We start from the raw sequence: 17,834 nt of genomic DNA on the forward strand, positions 1-17,834 counted from the left end.
TGCAGCCTGCTGTCATCGCGCCGCCACGTGCGCCTCCCACCACCACGCCCTGGCAGCTGGTACGGCCGCCCGGACCGCGCCCACCACAGGCGCACCGGTCGCCCCCACCACAGCTGCCAGCGGACTACGTCACGCGCGCCGGCCGCCGCATCCGATTCAAACGGCCGTGCTGCATCGCCAGCGCGCCAAGACACCCAAACCGGCAATCACGCGCCCGAGCCGCCGAACGCCGTCAGAATTCAGCGCCCACGAGCCGCCATCCGCTGTAGAGACCCGACCTCCAGCTGCAAGTGCCTTCGGCCGGTAACTCCAGTCGAGCCCCGGACACCGTCTCCTGCGTTCGTCACAGCTCCTGGACCCGCGTTCGCGTTGTTTGCCTCCGCCGCATCGGGCGTTAAGGCCGGATCGGCATCCGCGCTAGCTTACCGCATTCGCTTCTCCGTCGAGCTCCGGACATCGCGCTCCACACCGCCCGGCTTGTCCGTAGTAGCTCCCGGACCCGCATTCGAGTTCTAACGGCAACGCACTCGCGCAAGCACCTTCGAGACGTCACCACCAATGACCTGCAAGCGCGCCTTCATGCGCATCGCTACGGACAGTCGCAGCCAGTGCCTACTGCCGCTGCCACTAGCCGCCAGCGCGAGAACATGCCCACCGCATGCTCGCCGGTCCGGCGCGCTGACGTCATGGGCCGCTGCCCTTCCAACGCCGACCGACCCCCACCAAAGCTGCCGCACTGCCATCACGCAGCGCGTGAACGTTAAACACACGCGCGCCACCGAACGATTGTCGCGTTTTCACAGCTACGGAGCTCCGCTCTCCAAGGGGGGATCTGTGTGGCGGCAGCACCGTCCAACGCATGAAGGGCTGAACTACGGCACTGCCGACACAAGTAGGGGCAGCTGTACCGTTACGCGGAATTTCGGCAATGGTGCGTCGCACACCAGACCGCATGGGAACAAAGCTGCCACCAGTGTGAACTAGTCGACGCGACGCGACACACGTCTCCCCAGTTCTTCCGCCGCGGACCACGTGCGTTGAGTCAACGTGACTCCGCCGTAAATGCGTACGCGCGGTCGTAAACGCAGTCGCCGTTAAATTGTCTTCCGTTTCTTCGCGGACGTTACGGCGCCTCCGGTCGCGCCAGGAGCAGAACATTCGGTGACGCGGCCTTTTGCCTCGCTTGGTCCACGCGGTCGCGCCACAGCTCGTCACTGGAGTGTACACCCTCCGGGATCGGTGAGCAAGCCGTGCCGCCAGTGCAACGCACCCGTATAGACGAACATTAGCGAAGATTGTTATGTGACATTTATTGTAGTGGTAGGAAAATTAAATGTGTCCTGTCCAGAAACCGCTTTAGTCGTTTATTGCCACAATGCCTCTCCCATGAGCATAGTGTGTGGGCGCGGCGATAAATGCCGGTTCACTGCACATGAGCGACTGTAAGCGGAGATACAACACGTTCCCGCTTCAATAGCTATACATAACCTTTATTCAGATTATTGCAATTAAGGATTGAATTAATGAAGCTATCTGAAGATTCTATCATTTAGTTAAAACCATTTATAAATAATGGTGTCCATGTGAGGGTACTATGAAAAAGATTTTATACAAAATGACACTATGTTTTTCTTTTTGCTAATCATGGTTCATATGTATGTCTTTTCATTGTTCATGTTGAAGATTGCCATTAAAGTTTATGATGGATGTTTATTTATGTCTCTTAAATGCTAAACTCATTTGTGATCAGTTACTAATATGCTGTCAATAAGTTAAATGTTGTTGGCTGGTCATCATTTTCAGACACATTGTTTATTATACTCTATGTAGAACCTAGAATCATCCAGAAAATTTTTCCTTGCAATACTTAATAATACGAGGTGGTTCAAAAAGAAAGACCGATTTCAGTTGTTTATTACTGACAAGTTACGAAAGATAGAAACATATTGTGCATATCACTGCATAGAGGAAGCTTCAAAGTTTTATGTTTGCATGGACCTCACCATACACTCAAAATGAGCACCATGCATTGCTTGAGAAACATCAAAATATAGTCCAATTTATTCCACACATAAATCAACCGCTTCCTGTTTACTGAATCAACAGAGTCAACAGTTCGATTTCTTAGCTCTTGAAGAGTAGGTGTCACAGGTGAGATGGAAGAAAATCACAAAGTGTGACATCTGGTGACCTGGGAAGCAAAAAGCAGTGAACAAGATCTTGTTGTCCATGTCTCAATCCAACATTGCAGGATGGTGTTGTTAAGACAATGCTACACCTCAAGGTGAAAGTGAGGCAGGGTGCCATCATGCATAAAAATGAAATCACTGCAACCTTTGTAAATCTGGAAACAACCAACACTGCAGCATGTCCAATTATGACACTCCTGTCAGGAAAGTCTCTTTCATATTCAAAGATGATACCAGGATTTTGTGGCCCCGAATTCTTATGATGGTTTACTTTACCCAAGAGATGAAATGCCAATTCATCCAGAAAGTGAGTTGTTCAAAAACAGTGTCCTCTGTCATATCCTGGAGAACTGAAATGCAAAATTTATATATTCTGTGATTGTCAATGGAATGCAATTGATGCAGTAACTGTAACTTATAATGCTTCATATGCAGATGTCATTTCAGAAGATGCCACACTTAGATTAGATTAGATTAGATTAATACTTGTTCCATAGATCATGAATACGACACTTCGTAATGATGTGGAACGTGTCAGGTTAATAAAAGATGTCTGTACAAGATATTACATTACACAAAATATTGCATGACACTAACATTTAAGTTGGTTTTTTTCCCCTCCCTTAATTTATATCTAAAAATTCAGCCAATGAGTAGAAGGAGTTGTTATCTAGAAATTCTTTTAATTTATTTTTAAATGTTGGTTGGCTATCTGTCAGGCTTTTGATGCTATTTGGTAGGTGACCAAAGACTTTTGTGGCAGCATAATTTACCCCTTTCTGTGCCAAAGTCAGATTTAACCCTGCATAGTGAAGATCGTCCTTTCTCCTGGTGTTATAGCTATGCACACTGCTATTACTTTTGAACTGGGTTGGATTATTAACAACAAATTTCATAAGTGAATATATATACTGTGAGGATCCCCAGATCCTTAAATAGATGTCTGCAGGATGAGCGTGGGTGGGCACCAGCAATTATTCTGATTACACGTTTTTGAGCAATGAATACTTTTCTACTCAACGATGAATTACCCCAGAATATGGTGCCATACGAAAGCAGTGAATGAAAGTAGGCATAGTAAGCTAATTTACTGAGATTCTTATCACTAAAATTTGCAATAACCCTAATAGCATACATAGCTGGACTTAGACGTTTCAGCAGACCATCAATGTGTTGCTTCCAGTATAACCTCTAATCAATGGACACACCTAAAAATTTTGAAAATTCTACCTTAGCTACAGACTTCTGTTCAAAGTCGATATTTATTAGTGGAGTTGTGCCATTTACTGTACGGAACTGTATATACTGTGTCTTATCAAAATTTAAAGAGAGTCCGTTTGCTGAGAACCACTTAATAATTTTGTGAAAAACATCATTTACAATTACATCACTTAGTTCTTGGTTTTTCGATGTTATTACTATACTTGTATCATCAGCAAAAGGAACTAACTTTGCATCTTCATCAATGTGGAATGGTAAGTCATTAATGTATATCAAGAACAGTAAAAGACCTAAGACCGAACCCTGTGGGACCCCGTACCTGATAGCCCCCCAGTTTGAGGAATCAGCTGTTGTTTTAACATTACATGAACCACTTATTTCAACTTTCTGCATTCTTCCAATTAAGTATGAATTAAACCATTTGTGCACTGCCCCCCTCAAACCATAATGATTTAGCTTATCTAAAAGAATTCCATGATTTACACAATCAATGGCCTTTGAGAGATCACAAAAAATACCAATGGGTGATGTCCGGTTATTCAGAACATTAAATATTTGATCAGCGAAAGCGTATATAGCATTTTCTGTTGAAAAGCCTTTCTGAAAACCAAACTGACATTTTGTTAGTACTTTATTTTTACAAATATGGGAGGCTACTCTTGAATACATTACTTTCTCAAAAATGTTGGATAGAGCTGTCAGAAGAGAGATTGGGTGGTAGTTGTTGACATCCAACGTATCCCCCTTTTTATGCAATGGTTTTACAATGGCATATTTCAGTCTATCGGGGAAAACACCCTGCTCCAAAGAGCTATTACATACGTGGCTGAGAATCCTACTTATCTGTGAGGAACAAGCTTTAAGTATCTTGCTGGAAATGCCATAAATTCCATAAGAGCTTTTACTTTTCAGTGAGTTTATTATTTTACTGATTTCAGAGGGAGAGGTTGGTGGAAATACAGTTGTTTCAAACTGCACAGGTATGACCTCTTCTATTAGTAGCCTTGGCTCTTCTAGTGAAGATCTAGATCCTATTTTCTCCACAACATTTAAAAAATGATTATTGAAAATATTTTCAATTTGTGATTGTTTGTAAGTACACTTGTCATTCAGTTTTATGGCACCAAAGTCTTCCTGTGCTCTTGGTTGCCCTGTTTCCCTTTCAATAATATTCCAAATTGCTTTAATTTTATTATCAGAGTTACTGATCTCAGACATGATACACATGCTTCTGGACTTTTTAATAACTATTCTTAGTACCACACAATAGTTTTTATAATATTGAACAATTTCGGGGTCAGTACTCCCTCTTGCTGTTAGATACAGTTCTCTTTCATGGTTGCAAGATATTCTTATTCCTCTAGTTAGCCAAGGTTTTTTATATGTTTTCTTGGAATTATGTTTAACTATTTTCTTGGGAAAACAATTTTCAAATACCCTTAAAAATGTATCGTGAAATAAGTTATATTTCAAGTTTGCATCGGGTTCCTTATACACTTCATACCAGTCTAGCTGCTGTAGGCTTTCCCTAAAGTTTGTAATACTTATATTGTTAATTGAACGCACTGCTTTGAAATTCTGATTTGATATACTGCATGGAGCTATGTCATGTACTGTAACTAGCTGTGCACCATGATCTGAAAGACCATTCTCAACAGGATAAGCATTTATGTCCTTAAATGTGTCTTGGTCTATAATGTGTCTTGGTCTATAAAAAAGTTGGTCTATAATGTGTCTTGGTCTATAAAAAAGTTATATATCAATGTCCTGCTGTTCTTTGTTATCCGAGTAGGAAAATCAGTGAAGGAGCTCAAATTGAAAGAACTGAGTAATACTACAAGGTCATTCTTCCTATTACACTCTTTCAGGGAATCAACATTGAAATCCCCACAAATGATAATTTTCTTCCCCCTGTCTGACAGATAGCACAACAAAGCATTCAAGTTTTCTAGAAATAGCTGGAAATTCCCTGAGGGGGCCCTATACACTGTTACAATTATGAAAGTGCCATCATTTAGTTTTAGTTCAGTGGCACATGCTTCCATATGTTGCTCTACACAAAATTTTTTAGTTTCTAAAGTTTTTACACTGTGGAAGCTTTTGACATATATGACAACTCCTCCTCTCATCATATTATCTCTACTTACATGTGCAGCTAATTTGTACCCATTGATGCTAACCTTTTGCATATCAGTGACAATGTGATGCTCAGACAGGCATAGTACATCTATTACATTCTCAGTTTCTATATCTTCTAAACAAAGCAGAAGCTCATCAATTTTATTCTTCAATCCCCCAATATTTTGATGAAATATACTAACATTATTTTTCACTTTACTTTTGTGAGTATCTTGAACTTTTTTAACATCTTTAGTGCTTGCCTGGCTGAGTTTCCCACTGGACACTGATCTTACACTAAAAAAGAGTTTCCACCATGAGATGTAGTTCCTCCCCCCTTTAAATATCCTGCTATCAGCCCAGCCAGTTTACCCTTCCCTTTCTTTTTGAGGTGTAGGCCATGTCTAGCATAGTCCCACCTACAGAGTGAATCAACAGGAACCACACCAATGTGTGACCCTGCACCAGATCCAAGTAGCCGTTTGAGGAAGTAGAAGTTCCCAGCCTGCCTATCTTGTAGACTTATGAGGGCCCCTTGTGAATGCAGCTTGGATGTGCTCAACATTTTCATCAGACATACATGACTGAACAGTGCTCTTCCCATTGTGTATGGAAACAACTTCCGAGAATTTTGTATGCCAGTCATTAGTCTGCTTGTGAAGGAGCAGTTTATTGGTGAACTGTCAGTGGAATGCACATTGCACTTGAACAGTGGATTGACTTTGCAAAAATTACAACACACAAAACAATTTCTCTTGTGGTATAGTTACCATATTACTATCAACAAACAACAGTACAGCTGTGTCAAAACTTTGAACATTCCTCCATCCAGTGACATATCCAATTGTTTCTGTCTTGCCTGTTGTCAAGAACTGAAATTTGTTCTTTCTTCTTGAATCACATTACGTACTGTATAGAGTGTAACAATATGACACTGACATACTTCAGGGAGTTGTAGAGGGTGTTCTGAGAGACAAGCTGTGATAGGAATTCATGTACAGGATCATCATCACACTGCACTACACAGTTTTGAAATTATGTGGACCAGTTCTGCCACAAGGTCACCCCCTAGGTGCCAGCCACTCATTTGTACACCAACAGGCCACAGAGTGAAGCATCTTAACAACATTCAGGTCACTGAATGGTGTTGAATGTGTCCACACCTGTCACAATAGGTGCAGGAGCATACAAACTCAGGTTAATGGTGTTCCATTTGATGCACCTTTAAGACGAAGACTTAGAATAACTGTGAATTCAAATTATATCAGGGAAATGAATTTTTCATCTTTGACCAAAACTATCAGAGATAATTTTCTCCAATTACAATCTGTAATTGCCCAATCAGATCAACGCTGAATTCAGAGTGTCAGATGTGATATATTGTCCATTATTCATATTGCCAGGCAATGAAAAATTCACAGCATGAAGAAATTTCTAAATATGCATTAAAGAATATGTTTAATAATGACATAAATTAAAATTTCAGTTTAACATTCCCGGAAAAAAGTCTGTGGTTTTTGAAGCCTCTGTAAGCTTATGAACCAATTTTTATATATTGCAGTATTGAATCAAGGAAGTGATGCACATTTTCTTGAGGGAGAGGTCCAATGGTGTTCTAACCAGGGATCATTGTTCCTACAAATGCAAGAAATTAATTATTTTTCAGTTTCATTTTTTATATCAGTTTAAGGGGTCAAGGGTGGCTATCTCGTTGAATTATAAAGGAATATAAAAATCTCTGTAAAAATGAGATTTTTTGTCTTATTTTGATGCAATAACCCTAAATCCTATGACTAGGCCATTGCTGCACTTATTCAATTTACTAAATCCTGCAGCACACACTAATTCTTGTAATACCACCAGACATACTGATAGCTCAGTCAGTAGTCAGTATAATTATGCATACATCTGGCAAACTTGTTAGGTATGGCACAGAAGGACATGTCTGCTGGTACCAGATAATGTGGCAAAACACCTGAAGCAGATAATGTGGACTGCCATGGGCTTACTTGTCACTAGCCAATGTTTACAGCAATCTTTCTGGTGTATCTGTTGACAATGGGCTCCTAGACTGTGAAGTGGACTTTGTTGTTACCTGCAGTCAAGATTTGGCTAGCACACAAACTTACCTGTCTGCCTAATGCTACTATCTTCACTCACCACACAATTGACAGTTTTGTTTTCAGTGAAAGACATGACAGCATATGAGGATGAGTTATGGTTTGTATTCAAGTGCTTTCTAGTCAAACCTACAGACAGTGTTCTTCTCCACTATCATGTAAGTCAGTTAACAAACTTCCAGAGTACCTGTAGTGACCAAAATGAATCCACCACCAGAAATCTTCTGTTTTGGGTAATTCCAGAAGAGTCAGGAACTATTTACTTTCTATGATTTATTTATACATAATTTATGATTAATAAAACCTGTTTGTTGTAGAAGCAGACACTAATCAGCAAAAGTCATTTGTAGATAGTAAAGTGAATGACATGTGAAACTTACATGTGCTGCTTGTCCCTCCGTCTGATAGGATACATTATTAGAACACTGTGCTTTTGTATGGCCACAGAGACTAATGTTGAACAAATGGTAGTACTGTGCACCAGATGCAGTGAACAGACGACTGCCTTTGACCAGATATGTACTGAAATCAAATGAAAGACATTTAGGTAATAAGTAGACTGAATGAAAAATATTAGTATTTATGAAGAAAGTTTCAGATATTTGAGAGTATAAAGGCAGCCTTTTTAGTGCAAGTAATTGACTTCACCATTTTAGAAAATTTTATACAAGTACAGAAAAGATAGAGTAGGCCCAAACTCTCACAAAGAGGCCACTATTAGGATATGAATATAAGAGGTTTACATACTCCCTTTAGAAACTTCTAAGATATGCAGAGGGTGCAGGTTTGCCAATGATTTGAATTGGGTCCTATTTTCAGGGACAGACATGTTAAATACATGTTCCACACCCATGAGGATCATCTCATTTTTGGGTCCACGGAACAAAAAATGAATCTCCTCTAATCTAATCACAGTTATGTACATCTCCAAGGCTTGTGGCACAATGAATGATCCATTAGATTTCAGGCATGCAACCAGTGAAACTCTGTTCCTTCACCTAATATTTTCCCTGTATATCTTTCAGCCATCTTTTGAGTGGGATGACTGGCTGAAGCTAAAGTGTTTGCTATGGTCTTTTAAACATGCAGACTATTCCACTGCACATGATGCCAAAGATGTACAAGTGCCAAAGATGTTGTTCAGTGGCAAAGATCATAAACTGAATCAGTGCTTTGCTGATAAAGTCTTGGCAGGATGTAAGTGTGTCATTAGTTGTTGCACTATAACAGTGTGCGATTTGCAGGGGGGGATGGGGGGGGGGATTCCCCCCCCCCCCCCCCCCCCCCTCTGCATCAGACCATCCCCTCCTCTGGTTTTAGTTTATGCATCCCAACCTGGGATGTTTATTTCCCACGCACTGGAGTAAAACTTTACACATAATTTAAATTTGTGGAGCCGAACACTGAAGATTTTTGATAAGTCTTACTATTAATATTATTAATATGTTTCAGTTTTCTATCATCAGAATAAGTACAGCTTTTCACAAATGTGCCTCTACTTTTTGAATTCCCCTCGTATACCTGTATGTAGATGATTTTGTAAATAAGCTTTACCTATAATGTACTTTTAAAGATGTAACAAGGGATGGCTTTTCTGATAGTGCATACACGTGAATAGTGAGTTTCGGCATTAACATCTATTTATAAATAGCTGTTTAACCATGCGTAACGCCACGGTCCAAGCTAGTAACATATATAATTCTACTAACCCCCTAAGACATCCCCCCCCCCACTGGTAAAAGCACAAATCGTACCCTGCACTATAATGACATCTCTGAGAGTTTATTAAAGGAATTGCTAAGTTCCATACTTTGTCCAGGATAAAACTGCTACTTCTGTTAATTAAATTCTTCACCAAACAAATTTCTACTGCTTTCTTCACCACTGACCCACAAAAATATGATGGTGAAACTATGATTTTGGTATTGCGATACCCCACAGAGTGACTGGTGTCAATGCAATGCAATGCCACAAATTATGTATTGGGATGTAAGAGGTGATGTATCTTTGGTGTTGTGTGCATCTTTCATGGACCATTTGTATCATCTGCCAGTTGTGTGAAACACCACAGTGTTCCCACCAGTGCATGGGAAATAAACATCCCAGGTTGGGATGCATAAACTAAAACCAGATGAGATAGAAATTTTATTTAACGCTTACACTCTCACTTGTAAACCTTCCCAGCAGAGTTGAGCAGGACAGTAGCACTTGAACAGACAAAATTTTTGCAGAAGAGGATTGGTCAACATCTCTGACAGAACGTAGTATGGTTTCTGTGTTCGCTGGATGGTGAAAAATCACTTTCATTTTGCACTTAGTGAGGATCCAACCTATTTTAGCTGACAAAAGCCATGGGTTTGAATCTTTCCATGCCATTTCCATCACTCCTAAGGTCCACTATTAGCTTTATCCATAGTACCTTGTGTATCTGTTGTGGAAAGTACCACTTTGCTTCAAAAACTCCCTTTAAGTGTAGAAGCTCATCCCACAAAGCACTTCCATCAGCAATGCCATGTGCTCTCTGAACCAAAGTCCTGAGAATGCCCATTACCTGGGAGAGGTGGTGGCAAGTATTTGCATGTAAATACAAGTCCATGCAAGTCAGTTTCTGATGAACTGCGTGTCCCAAGTTGTCTTTGTGCCTTTGCACTGAATGATTGTTTTGGTTCAGGGCTAAGAGGAAGTTCTTAGAAAAATTTGAAACATGATTATGTCACCTATCTGACAAAAGAAGGTGAATAATAATTTGTGATTATTTCAATAAATCAGTTGTTCAGAACCTGATCAAAAAGATGAGATAGACATTTTATTTAACTCTTACACTCTCACTTGTAAACCTTCCCAGCAGAGTTGAGCAGGACAGTAGCACTTGAACAGACAAATTTTTTGCAGAAGAGGATTGGTCAACACAGGTTTCATCTCAGTTTCAAATGGGTTATCAGACCAAGGTGGCCACTAAGGCATAATACCCAAAATGACAGCTCTAAATCAAGTGTTAACTAGGAAACCCATTAGAATAGTTAATGAGCTCACAACATATCTATGCAGAAGGAAACTGCAAAGAATCAGCTGCAATGAAGTACTTGAAGTGCTGTATGTAAATTCCAAATTTAATTCATTTCTAAGTTAAATTCTCCCTACCCTTAATAGCTGTTTTCCAATAGGATGATATAGTAATTAAAGATAATAACCAGATGGCCCATGATATCAAATATATAGTATGCCTCTTTAACACTCACTTATGAATGTAACAGAGACACTTCATAAAACTGGTTGAAAAGAAAAAGCATTGCAGTACATGTGACAGTCAGAAATTTGAGATCACTCCAACTACTTCTACAGGAATCTGAAAAAGAACTAGCTCTCTTAAAATAAAAGATTCTCAAAGGCTTGATAACATTACAAACAAAATATTAAAAGCATGTTCTTCTGATATAATTACTGTACTCAACCATGCATTGCTTTCTCAAGGTAGCTTGACCTGGCTTCACATGGGTAGCATTAAGTATGTTAGCAATAGGTATGTATGGACAGATGACTTTTCTGGTACACAGACACAGTCTCTCCTCTGAAACTGCCATCTGTAATGTTACAGACAGTGTATTAAAATATCCAAATGACAAAACTTCAACAACTGAGATTTTTTTGTGATCTGCCTAAGGCATATGGGTGCGTAAATCACAACATTCTTTGGAGAAACTTAAAATGTATAGTTTTTGAAATATAAAAAAGAAAATAAACATTTGTAATATTATACAGGAGAAGCAGTTAGTATGGTATGATAACATGAAGAGGTTCTTGGAGGAGAGTCTGCCATAAATAGCTTGGGAATGGGTTCCTGCAATGAGAAGCAAATGAGGTAGACCATAGAAAAGATGAATGGATTGAACAGAAGTTACTATGGCAAGAAGAAGTTTACAGAAGGGTGAAAGCCAAAATAGGAAGTTATAGCACTTTCAGTAAGACAAATGACCTTTGTTTCTGTAAAAAGAAAATCTTCCTCATAAAGAGATAGTCTGACACAGACTCAGCAGTATACAAAAACATTGTTGCTACTTGATTTATTTTGATTGTTGCATATAGCTTTGTGTCCAAAATGTATGAAATGTCATATATGCAATAATGATGAGGTTTTAGTTTTCACATTTTAGTTTTAGTTTTACATCTACATCTACATGACTACTCTGCAATTCACATTTAAGTACTTGGCAGAGGGTTCATCGAACCACAATCATACTATCTCTCTACCATTCCACTCCCGAACAGCGCGCTGGAAAAACGAACACCTAAACCTTTCTGTTCGAGCTCTGATTTCTCTTATATTATTTTGATGATCATTCCTACCTATGTAGGTTGGGCTCAACAAAATATTTTCGCATTCGGAAGAGAAAGTTGGTGACTGAAATTTCATAAATAGATCTCGCCGCGACGAGAAACGTCTTTGCTGTAATGACTTCCATCCCAATTCACGTATCATATCTGCCACACTCTCTCCCCTACTATGTGATAATACAAAACGAGCTGCTCTTTTTTGCACCCTTTCGATGTCCTCCGTCAATCCCACCTGGTAAGAATCCCACACCGCACAGCAATGTTCTAACAGAGGACGAACGAGTGTAGTGTAAGCTGTCTCTTTAGTGGACTTGTTGCATCTTCTAAGTGTCCTGCCAATGAAACGCAACCTTTGGCTCGCCTTCCCCACAATATTATCTATGTGGTCTTTCCAACTGAAGTTGTTCATAATTTTAACACCCAGGCACTTAGTCGAATTGACAGCCTTGAGAACTGTACTATTTATCGAGTAATCGAATTTCTTTTGGAACTCATGTGGATCACCTCACACTTTTCGTTATTTAGCGCCAACTGCCACCTGCCACACCATACAGCAATCTTTTCTAAATCGCTTTGCAACTGATACTGGTTTTCGGATGACCTTACTAGACGGTAAATTACAACATCATCTGCGAACAACCTAAGAGAACTGCTCAGATTGTCACCCAGGTCATTTATATAGATCAGGAACAGCAGAGGCCCCAGGACGCTTCCCTGGGGAACACCTGATATCACTTCAGTTTTACTCGATGATTTGCCGTCTATTACTATGAACTACGACCTTCCTGACAGGAAAACACGAATCCAGTCGCACAACTGAGATGATACCCCATAGGCCCGCAGCTTGATTAGAAGTCGCTTGTGAGAAACGGTGTCAAAAGCTTTCCGGAAATCTAGAAATATGGAATCAACTTGAGATCCCCTGTCAATAGCTGCCATTTTTTCGTGCGATAAAGAGCTAGCTGCGTTGCACAAGAACGATGTTTTCTGAAACCATGCTGATTATGTATCAATAGATCGTTCCCTTCAAGGTGATTCATAATGTTTGAATACAGCATATGCTCCAAAACCCTACTGCAAACCGACGTCAATGATATAGGTCTGTAGTTAGATGGATTACTCCTACTACCCTTCTTAAACACTGGTGCGACCTGCACAATTTTCCAATCTGTAGGTACAGATCTATCGGTGAGCGAGCGGTTGTATATGAGTGCTAAATAGGGAGCTATTGTATCAGCGTAATCTGAAAGGAACCTAATCGGTATACAATCTGGACCTGAAGACTTGCCCGTATCAAGCGATGTGAGTTGCTTCGCAACCCCTAAGGTATCTATTTCTAAGAAACTCATCCTAGCAGCTGTTCATGTTTCAAATTCTGGAATATTCCATTCATCTTCCCTGGTGAAGGAATTTCGGAAAACTGCATTCAATAACTCCGCTTTAGCGGCACAGTCGTCAGTAACAGTACCATCGGCACTGCGCAGCGAAGGTATTGACTGCATCTTGCCGCTTGTGTACTTTACATACGACCAGAATTTCTTCGGATTTTCTACCAAATTTCGAGTCAATGTTTCATTGTGGAACCTATTAAAGGCATCTCGCATTGAAGTCCGTGCCAAATTTCGCGCGTCTGTAAATTTTAGCCAATCTTCGGGATTTCGCGTTCTTCTGAACTTCACATGCTTTTTCCGTTGCCTCTGCAACAGAGTTCGGACTTGTTTTGTGTACCACGGAGGATCAGTTCCATCTCTTACCAATTTATGAGGTATGAATCTCTCAATTGGTGTTGCTACTATATCTTTGAATTTGAGCCACATGTCATCTACATTTGCATAGTCAGTTCGGAAGGAATGGAGATTGTCTCTTAGGAAGGCTTCTAGTGACACTTTATCCACTTTTTCAAATAAAATTATTTTGTGTTTGTTTCTGGTGGATTTGGAAGAAATGGTATTGAGCCTAGCTACAACGACCTTGTGATCACTAATCACTGTATCAGTCATGATGCTCTCTATCAGCTCTGGATTGTTTGTGGCTAAGAGGTCAAGTGTGTTTTCGCAACCATTTACAATTTGCGTGGGTTCGTGGACTAACTGCTCAAAATAATTTTCGGAGAAAGTATTTAGGACAATCTTGGAAGATGTTTTCTGTCTACCACTGGTTTTGAAAAAGTATTTTTGCCAACATATCGTGGGAAGGTTGAAGTCCCCACCAACTATAACCGTATGAGTGGGGTATTTATTTGTTACGAGACTCAAATTTTCTCTGAACTGTTCCGCAACTATATCATCGGAGTCTGGGGGTCGGTAGAAGGAGCCAATTATTAACTTAGTTCGGCTGTTAAGTATAACCTCCACCCATACCAATTCGCATGGAGTATCTACTTCGACTTCACTACAAGATAAACCACTACTGACAGACACAAACACTCCACCACCAATTCTGCCTAATCTATCTTTCCTGAACACCGTCTGAGACTTCATAAAAATTTCTGCAGAACTTATTTCAGGCTTTAGCCAGCTTTCTGTACCTATAACGATTTCAGCTTCTGTGTTTTCTATTAGCGCTTGAAGCTCAGGGACTTTCCCAGCACAACTACAACAATTTACAACTACAATTCCGACTGTTCCTTGATCCAATCACGTCCTGTATTTGCTATGCACCCTTTGAGATTGCAGCCCACCCCGTACTTTCCCGAGGCCTTCTAACCTAAAAAACCGCCCAGTCCACGCCACACAGCCTTCGCTACCCGTGTAGCCGCCAGCTGAGCGTAGTGAACTCCTGACCTATTCAGCGGAACTGGAAACCCCACCACCCTATGGCGCAAGTCAAGGAATCTGCAGCCAACACGGTCGCAAAACCGTCTGAGCCTCTGATTCAGACCCTCCACCCGGCTCTGCACCAAAGGTCCGCAGTCGGTTCTGTCAAAGATGCTGCAGATGGTGAGCTCTGCCTTCATCTCTTAAGCAAGCCCGGCAGCCTTCACCAAATCGGATAGCCTAGCCGCCATATCCCTAAGGGGTCCCATTACACACCTAACATTGGAGCTCCCAACTACCAATAAGCCCACCCTCTGTGATTGCCCGGACCTTGAAGACTGAGAATCATCCTCTGAAACAGGGCAGGCAGCTGCATCTGGCTCAGCCAGAGACAGTGCCTGAAACCTGTGTCAGACGTATTGGGGAGGCTTTCTGATCAGCCTCCGGGGATGTCTTTTGCTGCCTGCCACGCCTTGGGACGACCTCGCAATCAACCACAGGTGCACAGGCGAGGGCTCAGCCCCACTGCGGGCAGCAACCGGGGCAACCACAGCGGCAGACCGATCTGGGGACAGACGGGATGAGGTTGATATCCCCGTGATACCCAAGTCCGGCTCCCCACTGTGGTGCCCATTGGCAACAGCCTCAAGCTGCGTGACCGAAGTCAGCGCCGCTTGCAGCTGTGAGCGAAGGGATGCCAACTCAGCCCTCATCCGAACACAGCAATCACAGTCCCTGTCCATTCCAATCGATGTTGAACAACAGTTACTGAAACACGAGTCAGTGCCTAGATAACGCAAGGGAAACACGCAAAGAATGTATTAACTAACCTGTACAAATGCCTAACAACTGCACTACAATCTGCCTGAATTTACGATTACTGTAACTAAAACTCGAAATTACACCTCCTATACAAAACTCACACACAATTTAAGTAAGAATCTATGAAGTAAACACTAAAGCACGATGCTACAACTCTCAAATACTATAATACGCCCGAAATTTATGAATTAAACAATGCAGGTACCCAAAAACACGCAAAGAAATTAAGAATTAAACAATGTAACAAATAAGTAAGCTAGGGGTATACGACTTGCTGCTGCAGCTGATTATCCAACGGTGGCAGGGAGCACACACAATTTTGTTAGTACAATCACAGTAATGTCCAGCACTGTAATTTTTTAAAGATTACTTTGAAAGTGATCGGAGATCATACTGCAGCCCATCAATGTTGAAGACACAGTTGGTAGTACAAGATACTCCATCAAGACTTGTTAGACCTGGTCCACAAGGTTGACAAGATTCTTCACCATAAGCTAATGGATCTGTAACTGTGCTTCCAATACGGCAATGAGTACATGCTGTAGTGTTAGGGTCAATGTAGTGACCTGGTGGGCATGGAATACACCCATGATCTTCAGTTCCCTGCAATTAATAGATATAAAAGTCAATCAAAAATAAAATTGTATGTATGCATATGTACTGTACAAGCCCCTCTAATAAGAATGAAAATAAAAATTCTAATATTTGAAACTGTATTTGATAATTAAATATAAAAAAATACTAATAAATATGGCTAAGAAGATATTGTACACAAAAATTGGTATCATGAAACCCTCTAGACATGACAATAATGATAATGAATGACACAAATATATAAATATTTCACACCTCATGTTGAATAAATAGCAATGTACAATATGCTGCCTTACCAACAAAATAAGTGGCTCCACATTCAGGGACTCATAGAAAAGACAAATGAATATGCATTACTTATTATTAAATTTGATTTTAGAGTTTACATCATAATCATAAATGGTAATGACTAGCAAAATGACCTGGCTTCACATGGGTAGCAATAAGTATGTTAGCAATAAGTATGTATGGACAGATGACTTGTCTGGTACAGTGGTAATTTTATTTACAGGCCACTGCATAGAGTTATGATTAAAAGTCCAGAGAGCAAAATTAACTGAACATCATCACTTTCATATAACTTACATGATGTAAGCAGCATGCTCCAGGAAAGTTTTCAGGAGGCATCAATCTTATGTGGTCCATATGTAGTGTGCATTGGGAGTGACATGTCATGGCAATAATGGAAGGAGCAAGCTACCACATCACCCTCTCCAGCCCAAATCAGTCTATTTGTTGGTGAAAAGTGCATCAAAGTCTCTGCAGCAGTTCCTAAGATTACCCTGAACATATGGACAAAACCCACAGTGGGGGACTCCAGTTTATAAAATGTACAAAGAAGATGAGATAAATAGAAGAATAGGTTCTGGTAGTAATGATTTCATCTGGTTCCATTACCTCCACTTCATGTCCATAGTAGACAACACTGACTTGATCCATGAAGATGTTAGGCAGCAGAAGATGTACAAACCCCACAATGAAAAATCACAACTGGTTGTGCAACAATGAGAATGGTATCTTCAAGTGAGTAGAAAAGATCAAATGGACCCTCATGATCCCACAGCAGGGGCACACACTGTGACGGACATGATTATAATAATGAAGGTGAAGATGACTGGAGGAAACAACTCACATTGCTCTGTGAATAGACAGTGGCAGCAGTGGCACAAAATCAAATATGAGCCAGGCTATGCAAATAATCAACAATGGTGTGAGCAATGGTTATGGAGCTGTAAACCAAGAGAGAGAATTTGTGAATCAGTGTGTTAGTGAAAATCGTATCAAAATGCCTATAGTAGTGCCTGGGACTATCCTTCGATACAGACAGGTAATGCAGTGGAGGACTCTAATATATAATGTGCATGGTAGATTTCAAGGAGTTCTACAGTTCACCACCAGATGGCAATGACAGATGCCATGACTTCTTCTTTTCTTGTCCCTGTTGCAATTACTAGTAAGATCTGATGGAAGTCTACTGAAAACAAAATAATGCAGCCAGTTATAGAGCTGTTGTTGTCACACAAATGTCACATTGTGCTGTGTAGCACTTCAATGGATATTTTATGGGACATCACAACCTCATCCTAAGCAATCAAAGCCCAATCTTGCATCATTTTACCAGTATTACTTTGCTTTGAAACATTATAGATGCTGTTGGTATCAACATAAAATTTCAAGGAAAG

At 40.7% G+C, this 17,834-nt stretch overlaps 1 protein-coding gene across 1 annotated transcript in view; it reads right to left on the minus strand.

The window, feature by feature from the left end:
- LOC126249592 (endosome/lysosome-associated apoptosis and autophagy regulator family member 2-like) overlaps positions 1-17,834 on the minus strand; it is a 241,594-nt gene that overhangs the window by 36,660 nt on the left and 187,100 nt on the right. Inside the window, exons 10-11 of the mRNA XM_049951256.1 lie at positions 15,929-16,161; positions 8,029-8,170 (exon numbers count right to left, since the gene is read on the minus strand). Of these exons, the coding sequence (XP_049807213.1) occupies positions 8,029-8,170; positions 15,929-16,161 (375 nt within the window). The remainder of the gene's footprint in view (positions 1-8,028; positions 8,171-15,928; positions 16,162-17,834) is intronic.

This window comes from Schistocerca nitens, chromosome 3 (genome assembly GCF_023898315.1).
Source record: "Schistocerca nitens isolate TAMUIC-IGC-003100 chromosome 3, iqSchNite1.1, whole genome shotgun sequence".
Lineage (NCBI taxonomy): Eukaryota > Metazoa > Arthropoda > Insecta > Orthoptera > Acrididae > Schistocerca > Schistocerca nitens.